Genomic DNA, 18,490 nt, shown 5'->3' on the forward strand with positions numbered 1-18,490 from the left:
CTGCTACTCTGAGACAAAGCGTTGGGCACCGAGGGGAATTCGTGGCGGGCAGCATCAAACCCGTCACAAGACCGATGACTCAAAAAAATAGTCTTACACTTTTTTCATCATCTGCGGTGCTGTTTGGCATATGAGCTTCTTCTATGATGATGGATGTTGGCTCGTGTCTATCTTGGCTGCGGTAACACATTCACTGTGCTGTTCAGAGCATCTTACTGGCATTCCTACTTCCTCATTCGTTATCAGACTTGCCCCTACTTTACCTCTACATGGTGTCACATTTATAGCCCTGTACTAACCTGAGCAGGTGTCCTGTTCTTGCTGCCATCGCACTTCACTAACATCAACATTTGCATTAATTTTAAATTCTCTACTCTACCTATCCGATTAAGGGACCCAACAATGTGCGCCCTGACCCGTAGAAAGCGAGTTCTGTTTTTACAGATGACGACATCCTCTTGATTAGTCCTGTCTGGAGATCCGAGTAGGGGACTATTTCACCTCTAGAAAATTTTATCCAAGAGAATGCAAGTATAACTTACCTTACAGAAAAGCTGCATACTTCAGGAAAATATTACGACTGTACTTTCCTTTTGCTTTTGGACAGTACGACAGTAGCGAGGCCATTTTAGCTAATATTACAGGGTCATATCAGTTAATCATGTAGACAGTCGCCCGTCCAAAAACTGAAAAGATTGCTACCCCTCTTCAGTAACTACACCTATGGCTGGTCTCTTCACAGATAAACTTTCCTTGTGGTTTCAACTACCAATGGCCTTGTCGCAGTGGCAACACCGGTTTGCGTCAGATCACCGATGTTAAGTGCAGCCGGGCCTGGCTAGCATTTGGATAGGTCACTGTCCGGGCCTGTCCAGTTCTGTTCGCTAACGGGGTGTAGTCAGGCCCTGTGAGACCAGTTGAGGAGCTGTTCCCCTGAGAAGTAGCGGCACTGGTCACGAAAACTGATGACGGCCAGATGAGGGATGTGCTGACCACACGCCCTTCCGTGCCACCTAACATCTGAGGAAGGCACGGCGGCGGGTCGGTATCGTTGCGCCTTCAAGACCTGTTCGGATTATGTTTGTTTTTGGTTGTTTACGGCTACGTACGGCTATCTATACCACTGAGGCATTTCGGCTAATTGACCCTCGCAAGGACCATTATTCACGGTTTTTCTATTCAGATATTAACAGAACTGAAAAGAAAAGAAGCTTCATTTTTCGGCCTAATTTTTGTAACTTCTAACATCTTTAATGTGTTAACTGCAACATTTTAAAAACCACAAATTCCATACTGAATGTGAAAGTTTTAAATAAAACAAAAACTAAAATTATAAATCACAAAGATCGTGTAATATCTGTTTAACCAAAAACATGGGCCCCTCTAGTCCATAAATCTATATCTGCCCAAGAAGATGCAAAAACAGTAACAGATTCATATTGAAAGAAAAAGTGATGGAATGCGGCATCCGTTTTCATGGGGAATTAAAACTGTAAACAAGCCCTATGGAAGTTTTCATAGACCAGCTGCAGTTCACAAATTATTATAGGCTGTTGAATTATTTACCCGTTGTCGTCCAAGAGTCTAATTAAAATGTGAACTTGTTCGGTATACGCATATTTACATTATGAAATTGACGTCAGTGATGATCTAATATTGGGGAGACAAAATCTAGTGATGGATTACGCAGATGGCGCCTGAACTCACGCATATGTTGTCCAGGCAGCTGCTCATATCACAGCGGTTGCCATCCTGTGTATGGACAGCAGTGATAATGGACGGCTCGTGTTACGTACTCTTGTGTAAACCATTACACTGGCGAACGGTATTTACATTGTACGTATCTGATACGCGACACATGGCCTACCTTTGTCGCTATCAGCATTCGTGTATGTGTTGAGTGCTGTCAATACGATGGGAGGAATCCAGGGAGATGAACACATTGTTCAAATATTTGCTGCAAGCTGTAGTTGCAGAAGCATCGAATTGAAAATCTCTCTCTCGTGTCTCTCTCTCTTTTGCTCCTTTGGAGGCCGCAACGTGACATTAAACACAGTCGTGTGGAGTCAGTAGCATATCCCTACCAGGAACGCAACATATCGATGAAAATGTTAAGGGGGTTTATTTAAGAGAAGCTGTTGAAAAGTAAGCCTCCGACTTTTAACATGAAAATTCTTAAAGATTTTTAAATAAAATAGTCTTCATTAACGTTCTATATCTTTATTCTTCATGTCTGAATAGTTACTTCTCAACACAGCCACCATAGCGACGAACAAATTTCTCCCTGCGAGAGGCCAATCTGTTAACGGAGTCGTAACCTCGCCTCTGTGTGCACCACTTCATTACCACCAACAAAGCGAAGTCCTTCTTTATGTTCTAGATAAGACGAAACTCTGATGGGGGAAGTCTGGACTGTATAGAGGCTGGTCGACGACAGTGAACCTAAGGAGTCGGATTGTTGAAGACGTCGCAGCGCTCGTGTGTGGTCTGGGATTTTCATGCAGGAGAGGATACTCCGCGTATGTTCAAAGTTTTCTGGGGTTAGAAACTCGATTACACCACATTGTTTTTCACGCACTGTGGTAGTTGCATTAAACACCGTCATGGTACACGTTACACTTCGGATTCCTCTAGTGGTAGAGGATTACAATATGCTTCAGCGAAGCACAAAAGTCGAACGAGTACTATGTATGACATGTACGAGGGTTGTCCAATAACTAATGCCCCACATTTTTTGTAAAAAAAAACCATTAATATGCATAGACAAACGTCCTTGTTGGTGCTTCACATTTGACGTTTGTTCTGTGCGTCGATGAAGCTTCGAACCGTTCTGGCAGACAGCAGAGACGTATAGACTGTCAAAATGGCGTCTACATACGACTCACGTTACAAACAGCGTGCTGTTATCGAATATCTGTGTGCAGAAAAAGAAACCGTGTTGAACATCCATAAACGTTTGTGTGCAGTGTATGGCGATGCTGCAGTTGATAGGAGTACAGTTAGGCGATGGTTAAAAAAAGTTACAGCTTCACGAAAGCAGAAGCAGAGATCCATGATCAGCCACGCTCAGAACTTCCTGTCACAACCGCTGCTCCAGATATGCTGATTCATGCGGATGCCATTATTCGTGCCGAGCGGCGCGTCAAAACTCGACAATTGGTTCTACAGTTGTCGGTCAGCACTGGAAGCGGGTCTGCAATGATCGAGACCTCAGATATTCAAAGAGGTGCTCACGATGGGTTCCACGAATGCTCACAGCGAACCTCAAGATTCAAAGAAAACCTATTTCGTCTGAATTGTTGGAGCTTAAAGATTCTCTACTGGTAACACTCTTTGAAGATGACGAGACTGTCAGTCATGCAGTAGAAACATGGCTACGCCTACAGGACGAGAGCTTTTACCAGCAGGGAATACATGCTCTTCCATAACATTGGCGTAAGGCCAGAGAACATGATGGAGACTACGTAGTAAAACAGGACATGGACAAGACATGTTGATGTATATTGTCACTAAATTCTGACTCTTAACAACCCTCGTAATACTTCAACCGATGTTGAGAATAGAATAAAAAATTCGGAGACACCACTTTTCAGCACACCCTCCTATCTATTCAGATGTTTATCTCCACCAGATTAGTTTCCTCTTTGCAGCAGAGAAGATACACAACTCCTGTCAAGTTGGCATACATATTTCTGCATAGTAACTAATTACACTTAAGGCATTTAAGAAACCGTCTTTTCAATAACTGAAACGAATATTCTACAGGCAGACTTTTCATGTTGTTGTTGTTGTGGTATTCAGTCCTGAGACTGGTTTGATGCAGTTCTCCATGCTACTCTATCCTGTGCAAGCTTCTTCATCTCCCAATGCGTACTGCAGCCTACATCCTTCCGAATCTGCTGAGTGTATTCATCTCTTGGTCTCCCTCTACGATTTTTTGCCCTCCACGCTGCCATCCAATGATAAATTGGTGATCCCTTGATGCCTCAGAACATTTCCTACCAACCGATCCCTTCTTCTTGTCAAGTTGTGCCACAAACTTCTCTTCTCCCCAATCCTATTCGATACTTCCTCCTTAGTTACGTGACCTACCCACCTAATCTTCAGCGTTCTTCTGTAGCACCACATTTCAAGGCTTCTATTCTCTTCTTGTCCAAACTATTTATCGTCCATGTTTCACTTCCATACGTGGCTACACTCCATACAATTACTTCCAGAAACGACTTCCTGACATTTAAATCTATACTCGATGTTAACAAATTTCTCTTCTTCAGAAACGCTTTCCTTGCCATTGACAGTCTACATTTTATATCTTCTATACTTTGACCATCATCAGCGAATTTGCTCCCCAAATAGCAAAACTCATTTACTACTTTGTCTCATTTCCTAATCTAATCCCCTCAGCATCGCCCGACTTAATTCGACTACATTCCATTATTCTCGTTTTGCTTTTGTTGATGTTCACCTTATATCCTCTGTTCAAGACACTGTCCATTCCGTTCAACTGCTCTTCATGGCCTTTGCTGTCTCTGACAGAAATGTAATCAGCGAATCTTAAAGTTTTTATTTCTTCGCCATGGATTATAATACCTACTCCGAATTTTTATTTTGTTTCCTTTACTGCTTGCTCAATATACAGATTGAATAACATCGTGGAGAGACTACAACGCTGTCTAACTCCCTTCCCAACCGTTGCTTCCCTTTCATGTCCCTCGACTCTTATAACTGCCATCTGCTTTCTGTACAAATTGTAAATAGCCTTTCGCTTCCTGTGTTCTACCCCTGCCACCTTCAGAATTTGAAAGAGAGTATTCCAGTGGACATTGTCAAAAGCTTTCTCTGAGTCTACAAGTGCTAGAAACGTAGGTTTGCCTTTTCTTAATCTAGCTTCTATGATAATCGTAGGGTCAGTATTGCCTCACGTGTTCCCATATTTCTACGGAATCCAAACTGATCTTCCCCGAGGTCGGCTTCTACCAGTTTTTCCATTCGTCTGTACAGAATTCTCGTTAGTATTTTGCAGCCGTGACTTATTAAACTGACAGTTCGGTAATTTTCACATCTGTCAACGCCTGCTTTCTTTCGGATTGAAATTATTATATTCTTCTTGAAGTCTGAGGGTATTTCGCCTGTCTCATAGATATTGCTCACCAGATGGTAGAGTTTTGTCAGAACTGGCTCACCCAAGGCTGTTAGTAGTTGTCTACTCCTGGGGCCTTGTTTCGACTTAGGTCTTTCAGTGTTCTATCAAATACTTCACGCAGTATCATATCTCTCATTTCAGTCATCTACATCCTCTTCCATTTCCATAATATTGTCCTCAAGAACATCGCCCTAGATTAGTCCCTCTATATACTGCTTCCACCTTTCTGATTTTCCTTCTTTGCTTGGAACTGGGTTTCCATCTGAGCTCTTGATATTCATAAAGTGGTTCTCTTTTTCCTGTAGGCAGTATCAATCTTACCCCTAGTGAGGTAAGCCTCTACATCCTTACATTTGTCCTCTGGCCATTCCTGCTTAGTTGGCATATAAACTTGTACTACTGTAGTATGCGTGGGCTTCGTATCTATCTTGGCCACAATAATGCGTTCACTATGTTGTTTGTAGTAGCTTACCCGAACTCCTATTTTTTTTATTCATTATTAAACCTATTCCTGCATTATCCCTATTAGATTTTGTATTTATAATCCTGTATTCGCCTGACCAAAAATCTTGTTCCTCCTGCCACCGAACTTCACTAATTCCCATTATATCTAACTTTAACCTATCCATTTCCCTTTTTAAATTTTCTAACCTACCTGCCCGATTAAGGGATCTGACATTCCACTCTCCGGTCCGTAGAACGCCAGTTTTCTTTCTCCTGATAATGACGTCCTCCTGAGTAGTCCCCGCACGGAGATCCGAATAGGGGGACTATTTTACCTCCGGAATATTTTACGCAAGAGGACGCCATGATCATTTATCCATACAGTAAAGCTGCATGCCCTCGGGAAAAATTACGGCCGTAATTTCCCCTTGCTTTCAGCCGTTCGCAGTACCAGGACAGCAAGGCCGTTTTGGTTAATGTTACAAGGCCAGATCATCCAAACTTTTCATACCTTCTGTCTTACTTTTACAGAAATTAAGGACCAAGTGGCCACACAGATGCAGAATTCAAATAATGGCATTTCATGACAAATTGAAATCAATAAATAGTATGTTAGTTGAAAAATTGCAACTTGGAGAAGCAGAAATGATAAACAGATATTGGAAAAGAGGAAAAACAAGTATGCAAGTAAAACGAATCTTAAGTCTGAGGATACACCTTAGAATATTACTGCTTCAGTATGTACAGTATATTGGCACTCTGAGAAGTAAGGAAAAAAGTAATATATAAAGAAGTATGTCATTGGTTTGATTTGAAATATAGGATATGTTGATGTTACCAAGTATCTTGATAATGTGCACTCAACTCTGATCGCTGTATCTTCTCAACAACTGTACAATGTTCCGTCACAGAGAGACGCGCAGGAAGAGTGTCAATGAGGTTCTGGAAAGACTGACAGAGATGTGGATCCACCGCGGTGGTGAGCTGCGCTACGTTTCTCGATTGAGGATCCATGGCGAAGCAGCACGATCGAGGTGGTCCTTGAGATTCTCGATTGGGTTTTAATGACGGCAGTTTCGTGAGAAGAGGAGTGCGCTAACATCATTCTGGTGCTCTACGAACAACGCATGTACACTGCGAGCTGTGTGACAGATAACATCGTTCTGCTAGTAGACGCAACCGTGCCGAGGAAAAATAAACTGCATATAGGGATGGACACGATCCCCAAGGATATATGCATAATTATGATCATACACTGCGCCTATCTGAATGACGGGATCACTCAGGGAACGCCACGAAAACATTCCCCATACCATAATGCTCCCTCCTGCGAGCTGAACCCTTCTGATGATCGTTGTTGGATGTCTTCTTTCAGCTTATGTCACTGATGAACAGCAGTCGCATGGGTGCATGAACCAGATGATTGTTGCGGAGACTCAAACGCAGCAACGTTCGCTGAGGGGTCGTTGAGGAGACACTGCTGGTAGCCCCTTTGTTCATTTGGTCCGTGGTGCACCATAGTTTCCTCGGCTCTGGTTTAGGATGGCGCCATTTGCTCATGTCCGGTATACTTTGACACTGCGGCACGCGAACTGTTTCCAAACCTAGCCGTTTCTTGAATGATTCCATCTTTGACCCGAAAGCCAATGATGCTAACCTTTTGAACGTCAGACAAACCGCTCCTTTTCCGTATTACAACAGCTAAGCTACTTAGTTATTGCACGTTGATGTCGAACGTAGGCGGTGGTCACCTTAATATGACTGGACCTGAATTAGGAAGTAGAACTTGGAGATAGTGTATGAGTGTTGTTGACAGAGGAATGATATGAGGGTAATCCCAAAAGTAAGGTCTCTTATTTATTTTATAAGTACAGAACTCTGTGTGGCAGTTGGTCACACTGTTATGAAGAGTACTTCACGCGCCATGTGTAAACATGCGAAAGCCGAGCTTAGGCGCACATTCTCGGCTTGGCAGCCGTTGAGAATGGAGCAACCGTTGGATGTTACCGCCAAGTGCGAATTGCCCCCAGTTATTCGGTTTCTGAACGCAAAGGGCACTGCCCCGATTGAAATCCATCACCAATTGACTGAAGTTTATGGTGAGTCGTGCATGGATGTCAAAAATGTCGGTAAGTGGTGTAGAGACTTTGCAGTTGGTCGGACCGAAATTCACGTCGAGCAAACGAGCGGGAGACCGTCAATTTCTGAGGAGACAGTGTTGAAGGTTGAGCAAAGCATGCGTGAAGATCGGCAGATCACCCTGGATGATCTCTGCACGTTGGTTCCTGAGGTTTTACGTAGCATCGCTCACAAAAAAAAAGGGAAAAGAAAATAGTTCAAATGGCTGTGAGCACTATGGGACTTAACTTCTGAGGTCATCAATCCCTAGAACTCCTTAAACCGAACTAACCTAAGGACATCACACACATCCATGCCCGAGGCAGGATTCGATTAGGGGTTCTAGACTGTAGCGCTAGAACCGCTTGGCCACACGCACCGCTTACAGAATTTTAAAGTAAACATTGAACTACCGGAAGGTGTGCGCAAGATGGGTGCCATTCATACTGACTGAAGACCACATGCGGCAACGAGTTGATGCTTCCCGCGCATTTCTTCAAAAAAATGGTTCAAATGGCTCTGAGCACTATGGGACTTAACAGCTGTGGTCATCAGTCCCCTAGAACTTAGAACTACTTAAACCTAACTAACCTAAGGACATCACACACATCCATGCCCGAGGCAGGATTCGAACCTGCGACCGTAGCAGTCGCACGGTTCCGGACTGCGCGCCTAGAACCGCGAGGCGCATTTCTACACCGCCTTGCGGCCGAACACGACAACTTTCTGGACTAGTTGAAAGCACATTTGGCCTGAAAGCGATTCAGCTCCGACGACGAGGTGAAATAAGAGGTTCGTAACTTTCTGAACAGTATGGCGGCGAGCTGGTATGACATGGCCATACAGAAACTGCCACAGCGGCTACAAAAATGCATCGACAGAAATGGTGATTATGTCGAAAAATAGCTAAGTATTCAAGCCGTAAACTGATGTAAATAATTGTAGAAATAAACAGGTCTATGTGCTTATAAAAAAAATAGGATACCTCACTTTTGGCATTACCCTCGTACATTGGAGGCAAATACTTCAGGTTGCGGCTATTACCTACAAGTAAAAGTGTGATACAATATAGCGTCGGTTATTTATCTGTCAGCGGCTTTAGGCGAGGTCAAAGAGACAGGATTTATCGATATTTGGATCCGCTGTAAGGCGCGTAGCAATCGATTCAGCGACATGTGTACCTACTCCATAAAGAATAAAACTGCAGTTAATCTATTGAACTATTTATAATACCTAAAAAGAGCATCTCACTGTAAGCAAAGTAAGTGTTCATCACCAACATTAACGCCGCGCGTGGTAGCCGCGCGGTCATAGGCTCCTTGTTATGGCTCGTGCGGCTCCCCCCGTCGGAGGTTCGAGTCCTCCCTCGGGCATGGGTGTGTGTGTTGTCCTTACCGTAAGTTAGTCTGAATTAGATGTAGTAGTGTGTAAGCTTATGGACTTGTGACATCAACAGTTTGGTTCCATAGAACTTACCACAAATTTCCAAATTTCCATCACTAACAAGAAATTCAAAACCACGATTTCACAACAAGAGTTTCTTCCACATATTTATTGCTGTGGAAAGTCGGACCAAGTCTGGCAATTTGGTGAGATGTGTGTTTCTTTAACACTGTCCCTGATTCAGGCGCCGTCCGGAGTGGCTGAGCGGTTCTAGGCACTTCAGTCCGGAACCGAGCTGCTGCTACGGTCGCAGGTTAGAATCCTGCCTCGGGCATGGATGTGTGTCATGTCCTTAGGTTAGTTACGTTTGAGTAGTTCTACGTCTAGGGGACTGATGGCCTCAGATGGTAAGTCCCATAGTGCTTAGAGCCATTTGAACCATTTGAACCAACCTGATTCAGGCGTGAAGCAGATTCACCTTCGGAAATCGAGACATCTGACGTGCTGCAGATCTGATGATTCGTTCTCGCCGAGTAGATTAGATCAGAGCGGCAACAGGCTCACCGATAGATCTCCTGGCTGTGTTACAGTCGTATGCATGACATCCCGTCAAATTGGCCTCTTTCTATCAGTTACACGTACCGCTCTACCTATAGACTGATGGTACTGAGTTTTCATTGAGCCCCATGTCATGCGTACATCGTCAGTACATTAATTTGGGTAACACAATGCCACTAGAACACAATTGAGTACAAAAAACAACATCCGGACTTAACTGCTGTGCCCGACACCGTCTTGATGAATGCCGATTGCATGGACGGTTTTTTATTTCAGTTACGTAACTGATTTCCTTCACCGACCTTGAACAACAGAGTTGAAGCTCTATCTCTAAAAGCACGAACGTCGGCGGCGCATTAAGCGTCCTTCCTTCGATCGCAATAGCGTCACTTTTATTCAGTAAGAGCTCCTTTGGAATGAAAGTACTTGGCTGATCCTCGTGACGTGAGTTCTGTTGAGCTCATCGTGCTATCGAGTACGCTTGTGCCTTCTGCAACTTACACTAACAAATACCAGCAGTTGGGAGTTAGCCAATGGCTGATTCCATGTGTGACGTCCCTACCGAAAAGAAACGTTCATTCCGCGCCATATCTTGCAGATGGTTTAACCAAGGCCTTGTATATTTTTGTTTTTGCATTCTCCCTTATCTTTCTTTACTGCAATAGGGAATTAAGGCTTTTTATTGCTCACCGAGGCGAGGCAAGTGTCCTCATGTAATTTTCACTTATCCTGTCTTCTGTCGCAGTAAAGCCGAGACAGGGTCTTCCTCGCATCTAATCTTTTCTTCTCAACGCCTAAATCTAGTGTTGGAGCTCATACTTCGCCTTAGTGACCATCAAGTCTACTTTATAGGAAGCCATCTTTAACGTGCATACCACGAAGGAACTGTCTTAATGATCTTTTACTATTAACGCCTAATTATCGGCTAATTGTAATGTGAAGAGGTAATCCGTAACTGCCCCCATTCTTAATCATCGTCTTAACACTTTCTTAATATTACCTGAATACAAATAGTGAAAACCAGGGGCGAAAGATAAAATTGCTTTTTTTGGCCTGTATGAGCTTGAGAAAGGCTTTTGAATATTCATACCTGCTTTATGTATCAAAAAATCGTGAAAGCCAGAACTACTACATTTCTCTGGTGTAAAATCAGATCTTTACTAGTTATGGCGTTACTTCTTCTGCTTTGGTTCGTGCTTTAATGTAACGTTTTCATCTTTTTTATCGTCTTTTATCCTTCACTATCGATTAGGCGCTCATTCATTTTCAACGGGAGTAAAATAAACGGTAAACGCTGAGGCAGATGCATTTTGTCTTTTCCTAGTGGATGTTGAACTGGGTGTACGCAATGAGAGGTGCGCTCAGATTTTTGTAATAAATTACTTAAGTAAACGTTGAGTCTCAAATATTTTTCTATGGACAACGCTAATTAACAGCTTGTTCAATAACTGTTCATATTTGTTGATAATAACGATCGTCGGGCATTGACGGTCGGGAGTCACCATCTGGGGAAGCTCGGCCACTGAGTTGCAAGTCTTTTCAGTTGATGCCACACTGGGCGACTTGCGCGTCGATGAAGGCGAAATGATGATGAGGACAACACAACACCCAGGCCCCAGCGGTGATAATCTCCGACTCGGCCGGGAATCAAACTCGGGATTGTTGCATTGCAATCAGACGCGCTGACCACATTCTTTTCAAAAAAGTGGCTCATAAAGGGTAACTAGCAAAAGAAAACAAGAAAAGGTGCCAACCCTACGAGATTTCGTCTCTTGTGACCCTACGAAAAAAAATAAAGTGATCCTAATACCACTTAAACCTCCTGCTCACTTAAGGACACTAAACTAAGAGAACTAAAAGGGGCAATCGATTGAGCGCCAATCCTAATGGGCGGTAGGAACGAGGGATAGGAGATCCCAATAACCATGACACAATACGTTTTCATTGTTTGGCACGTATGTGTCAGTGCACCGTACCGTGAAAGGTGGTAATCTATGCATCATCAAATGCGGACCACTGAGCTAAGCGGGTGGGAGTTGCCGGTAGAAGAGCACTGAAAGAGAGCAAATACAACAAGGAAATGAAAATATTTCTTCCGTCCGTATCTGTGGGTATTAGATGAGCTAGCCATCTAAGAAGTTTGACATTTTAATTATGTCAGAGACGGCAAAGGACGTGGAAATCAGTTGAAAGGATTGGATAGTGTCTCGAACGCAGACGACAAATAATACGAAAAGAGAATATAAACTACTGAAATTTGATGCTAGAGACGATTACATGGTATTGTTTGTGTAGATCGAGTAACAAATGGATAGATACTGAATCGAATTTGGCATAAAAGAGCTACATAACGCAACTCGAATAAAAGGAGTGATAGGTTGATAGGACACATTTGGCACAGAGGAATAGCTAATTTATTAATTGTGGGCAGTGTGTGTGTGTGTGTGTGTGTGTGTGTGTGTGTGTGTGTAGGGCAATACAGGCTTGACAGCAATAAGTAGGTGCAAGGAGATAGAGGGTGCATTAGTTATGCAGACATGAGGACACTGACAGTATTTTCGTTGTGCATGGAGACTAAGTGGACGGTGCGAGGGCACCTTAGAAAGTAAGTTCCGCATTTTTATGGCAGGCCAAGTAGTTTTTATCGAATGCGCACTGCGCTTGAAGATGACACAGATACATGACACTATTTTCAACATAGTCACCAAGGACCTGTAAACAATGGTTGGAACGTTCTATCAATCGTTTAGTACGTCAACGTTCCTTGGTCACGGAAGTATTCGGAAATACATCGTGGAAAATCTCTTTCACCAAGATTTCTTTAAGCTTGCGGAAATGACCATTTGCTGCAAGATCTGACTTTCGTGGTACGCATCACAAACGGCTGGGCGACCTCGGTCACATTGTTGGCAACATTTTGCTAGGAATACAAGCGACGTTGCGTTGAACATGTGTGCACTGCAGGCGTTCTGAGCAGAAGACCCGTTCTGTCTTGCATATTTCAACTTTCGAGCACGTTTGCAACTGCCGCTCCATTTCATTCGAACATTGTGATGTATCTGTTATTCGTGCATCAGCAGAACTTTATCTCCATGACAGTCTGAGCATGGTGAGACTAGTGTAACTTACTTTCCAACGTCCCTACGTAATAACTGAACTTCATGGCTAACGAGTTCAGTACATAATCTCTTGCACCAAACTATCGCCTTCTCACTGAGTGTCCGACACAACTGAGCCTACAGTATGTACAGAGGTTAGAGAAAAGTTCCCTACGCCGTATCTGGCATGACAACGTTATGTTTTGGGGTTTCTATACTTCTGTCTAACTTCTGTACATACTGTGGGCTCAGTTGTGTCGGACACTCAGCCGGCGGTAGTTTGGGGGAACAGATTAGGTGCGCGAACACGGCTTCACGTCGAAAGAACGTTATTTCTATAGTTGCGGGATTGAAAAGTTAACCCAGCTTTGGCAGGCTGTTGTAAATAGTGAAGGAGAATATATCAATACCAGAGAAGGAAAGTTGCTACTCACCATATGGCGGAGATGCTTAGTCACAATAGGCACAATAAAAAGATTCCCACAATTAAAGCTTTCGGCCATTAAGGCCTTTGTCAGCAGTAGACACACATACACACACGCACACACACACACACACACACACACACACACACACACACACACACACACACATACACGCATAAACTTGCACACACATCTGCAGTCTCAGAGAGCTGGTCTCAGAGACAATAAAAAGATTCACACAATTAAAGCTTTCGAGCCTTTGTCAACAGTAGACACACACACACACACACACACACACACACACACACACACACACACACACATAAACACCACTTGCACACACATCTGTAGTCTCAGAGAGCTGGTTCTGAGACAATAAAAAGATTCACACAACTGCAGATGTGTGTGCAAGTTGTGTTTATGTGAGTGTGTGTGTTCAGATGTGTGTGCAAGTTGTGTTTAGGTGTGTGTGTGTGTGTGTGTGTGTGTGTGTGTGTGTATGTATGCGTGTCTACTGCTGACAAAGGCCTTAATGGCCGAAAGCTTTAATTGTGTGAATCTTTTTATTGTGCCTATCGCGACTCAGCATCTCCTCTATATGGTGAGTAGCAACTTTCCTTCTCTGGTATTGTTACATTCCATCCTGGATTTTGCATTGTTTGAAGGGGAATATATTATTGATGAGTAAACTCTCTGTTACATGTATCTGTTGTGTTGATTAAACTTATGGAAAAACTCTACAAACTTAGGCAACAACGTAATAGAAGGGCGGAAGCTGCTAACATCTGTGTCTGTGTTCAAGCATGCATCTCTCTCGCAGTGTTTCTCTACTGTTGTCCAAACCCCGTACTTCGTTCGCAGCGTGCAGGAAGGCAGCAGCAGCAGCAGCTGGAGGACCAGCAGCAGCAGCAGCAGGCAGAGGAGGGCGACAGCTGGGAGATGGGGCCCTCGTGCGACGCGCCGTCGCGCCAGCTGTCGGCCACGGAGGAGCCGCCTGACGGCGGGGAACGCCGCAAGAGCCGCCAGCAGGGGCGGGCGGACAGCGGCGCCGGCGACGAAGAGGACAGCGGCTTCACGCAGGCCGACTACGAGCGCCTCAAGTACGAGGCGCCGCTCGTCAAACAGCTGCGCTCGCTAGAGGTCCGTACCGCCGCTCTCCCCTGCTAAACAAATCTGTGTGCAAACGAAGCTAACTAGGGGGCCCAAATTAGAAATTGAAATGAACCGACATGACTGACAAAGAAGTAAATTACCTCGGAGTAGTGAAACAACTTAAATCACCTAACGAAAGCAAGTCTTCCGGTCCAGACTTATATCAATTAGATTCCAATCAGAGTATGTTGATTCAATACTTAACAACCATAGACAACCACCCGTCCGACGAAAGATACGTACCCAAAGACCGGAAAGTTGCACAGGTCACACCATATTCAAGAAAGGCAATAGTAGCAATCCACAACATTACAGGACTTTATCATTAACGTCGATGTGCAGCAGAATTTTGCAACGTACATTACTGGCCATTAAAATTGCTACACCACGAAGACGACGTGCTACAGACGCGAAATTTAACCGACATTAAGAAGATGCTGTGATATGCCAATGATCAGCTTTTCACAGCATTCACACAGGGTTGGCGCCGGTGGAGACATCGACAACGTGCTGACGTGAGGAAAGTTTCCAACCGATTTCTCATATACAAACAGCAGTTGACCGGCGTTGCCCGGTGAAACGTTGTTGTGATGCCTCGTGTAAGGAGGAGAAATGCGTACCATCACGTTTCCGACTTTGATAACGGTCGGATTGTAGCCTATCGCGTTGCTGCTCGCATTGGTAGAACATGGAATCGGTGGGTTCAGGAGGGTAATACGGAACGCCGTGCTGGATCCCAACGGCCTCATATCACTAGCAGTTGAGATGACAGGCATCTTATCCGCATGGCTGTAACGGATAGTGCAGCCACGTCTCCATACATAAGTCAACAGATGGGGATGTTTGCAAGACAACAACCATCTGCACGAACAGTTCGATGACGTTTGCAGCAGCATGGACTATCACCTCGGAGACCATGTCTGCGGTTACCCTTGACGCTGCATCGCAGACAGGAGCGCCTGCGATTGTGTACTCAACGACGAACCTTGGTGCACGAATGGCAAAACGTCATTTTTCGGATGAATCCAGGTTCTCTTTACAGCATCATGATGGTCGCATCCATGTTTGGCAACATCGCGGTGAACACACATTGGAAGCGTGTATTCGTCATCGCCGTACTGACGTATCACCCAGCGTGATGGTATGGGGCGCCATTGGTTACACCTCTCGGTCACCTCTTGTTCGCACTGGCGGCACTCTGAACAGTGGACGTTACATTTCAGATGTGTTACGACCCGTGGCTCTACCCTTCATTCGATCCCCGCGAAACCCTACATTTGAGCAGGATAATGCACGACCTCATGTTGCAGGTCCTTACGGGTCTTTTGGATACAGAAAATGTTCGACTGCAGCCCTGGCCAGCACATTCCCCAGATCTCTTACCAATTGAAAAGGTTTGGTCAATGGTGGCAGAGCAACTGGCTCGTCACAGTACCCCAGTCAATAATCTTGAAGAACCGTAGTGTCATGTTGAAGCTGCATGGGCAGCTATATCTGTACACACCATCCAAGCTCTGTTTGACTCGATGTCCAGGAGTGAGAAGGCCGTTATTACAACCATAGGTGGTTGTTCTGGGTACTGGTTTCTCAGGCTCTGTGAACCCGAACTGCGTGAAGATGTAATCATACGTCAGTTGTAGTATAATACATTTGTCTAATGAATACCCGTTTATCAGCTGTATTTCTTCTGTGTGTAGCAATTTTAATGGCCAGTAGCATATATTGACATCGAATGCCATGAATTACCACGAAGAGAACGATTTGACACATAGTCAAAACAAATTTAGAAAACATCGTTCTTGTGAAACATAACTAGCTCTTTACTCACACGCAGTGCCGAGTCCTATCGACAAAGGATTTCGAATTGATTCAGTGTTTCTGGAATTCCAGAACGTTTTTGACACCGTACTTCACAAGCGGGTTTTAATCACATTGCGTGCTTATGGAATACCGTCTCAGTTACGTGACTGGATCAGTGAGTTACCTTCCGAGTTGTCACACTTCGCAGTAACTGGCAGCAAGCCATCGAGTAAAACAGAACTGTTTTCTGGCGCTCCCTAACGTAGTCTTATGTATTCTCTATTGTTCCTAATGTCTTAAACGATTTACGAGGCAAAGTAAGCAGCAACCTTAAGTTGTTTGCAGATGACGCTGTCTTTCATCGTCTAATAAAGTCATCAGAAGATTAAAATAAATTGCAAAACGATTTAGAAAAATATGTGTCTGCTGCAAAATCTGCTCTGATAGCTGAGTGTTCAGCGTGACAGATATTTGTCCTACCGGCCCGGGTTCGATTCCCGGCTGGGTCGGGGATTTTCTCCCCCCAGGGACTGGGTGTTGTGTTGTCTTCATCAACATTTCATCCCCGTCCGGATCGCCGGTCGCCCAGTGTGGCGTCGAATGTAATAAGACCTGCGCCGCAAGGGGCCTCCCCGCCGAAGAGGCCAAACGCTCATTTCATTTTTCATATGGTGCAAAAATTAGCAGTTGACCCTAAATAATGAAAAGTGTGAGGTGATCCGTGAGTGCTAAAAGAATTCCACTAAACTTCGGTTGCACGATAAATCACTGAAATCGAAGGACAGTAAATTCAACTAAATACCTAGGAATCCAACTACTTAAACTGGAAATAACATAAAGAAAATAATGTGAAGAAGGCGAACCAAAGACTGCGTTTTGGCGGCCGAACACTTACAAGATGCAACCCAAAGAGACTGTCCGTACTATGCTTGTCCGACCTCTTTCGGAGTACTGCTGTGAGGTGTGGGATCCTTACCACATAGTAGTAACAGAGTACACCGAGAAAGTCCGAAGAAGGGCACCACGCTTTGCATTATCGAGAAATAGGGGAGAGAGAGTCACAGACATGATCCAGGATTTGTGGTGGACGTCACTAAAACATAGGCGTTTCTCGTTGCCGCGGGATCGTCTCACAAAGTTTCAGTGAAAATATTTTGTTGACGCCGACCTACTTAGGGAGAAACAATCATTATAATAAAATAAGGGAAGTCAGAGCTCGCACTTAAAGATATGTTGCTGTGGTCTTCTGTCCAAAGACTGCTCTGACACAACCCTCCATGCTACTCTATCCTGAGCGACCCTCTTCATTACCGAATAACTACTGCAGTCTACATTTTTCTGAGTCTGCTTATTGTATTGACATCTTGGTCTCCCTCTGCGATTTTTACCCATCACACTTCCCTCAAATATTAAATTGGTGACCCCTTGATGTCTCAGAATGTGTTCTATTAATCGTTCCCTTCCTTTGGTCAAGTTGTGCCACAAATCTCTTGTCTCCCCAGTTCTGTTCTGTACTTTCTCATTAGCTATGTGATCGATTCATCTAATCTTTAACATTCTCCTGTAGAACCTCATTTCGAAAGCTTCTATTGTCTTTCTATCTAAACTGTTTATCGTCCATGATTCACTTCAGTACGTGGCTACACTCCAGACAAATACCTTCAGAACAGACTTCCTAATACTTAAATCCACATTCCATGTTATCGGATTTCTCTTCTTCAGAAATGCTTTCCTTGCCATTGCCAATTTATATTTTATATCCTCTCTACTTTGGCCATCATCAGTTATTTTGTTGACCAGATAGCAAAACTCATCTACTATTTTAAGTCTGTCATTTCTTAATCTGATTCCCTTAGCGTCAATTGATTCGACTACATTCCATTATCCTTGTTTTGCTTTTATTGCTGATCATTTTATATCTTCTTTTTAAAAACGCTGTCCCTTCCATTCAGCTGATTTTCCAAGTCCTTTGCTGTGTTTGACAGAATTATAATGTCATCGGCCATCTCAAGGATCTTATTCCTTTTCCCTGAATTTTAATTCTTACCCCGATTTTTCTTTGCTTTGATTTAATGCTTGTTCAATGCATAGACTGAATAACATAGGGGACAGGCTACAATCCCGTCTCACTCCCATCTCAAACACTGCTTCCCTTTCCTGCTCCTTGACTCTTATTACAGCTGTCTGGTTTCTGTACACTAACTGTATTTTCCCCCTACTATCTTCAGAATTTCAAAGAGAGTACTCCAGTCCGCGTTGTCAAAATCTTTCTCTAAGTCTACAAATGCTATAAATGTAAGTTTGCCTTTCCTTAAGGTGACATTGTATGTCCCATGCTACCAATATTAAATTATTGAATTTTGTGACCC

General features: G+C 43.9%; 1 protein-coding gene across 1 annotated transcript in view; it reads left to right on the top strand.

The window, feature by feature from the left end:
• The window catches only part of LOC126273278 (uncharacterized), a 275,039-nt gene that overhangs the window by 223,402 nt on the left and 33,147 nt on the right, over positions 1-18,490 (top strand). The window contains exon 6 of the mRNA XM_049976822.1: positions 14,031-14,309. Within this exon, the coding sequence (XP_049832779.1) occupies positions 14,031-14,309 (279 nt within the window). The remainder of the gene's footprint in view (positions 1-14,030; positions 14,310-18,490) is intronic.

The sequence above is a fragment of the Schistocerca gregaria genome, chromosome 5, assembly GCF_023897955.1.
Source record: "Schistocerca gregaria isolate iqSchGreg1 chromosome 5, iqSchGreg1.2, whole genome shotgun sequence".
NCBI classification, from domain to species: Eukaryota; Metazoa; Arthropoda; class Insecta; order Orthoptera; family Acrididae; genus Schistocerca; species Schistocerca gregaria.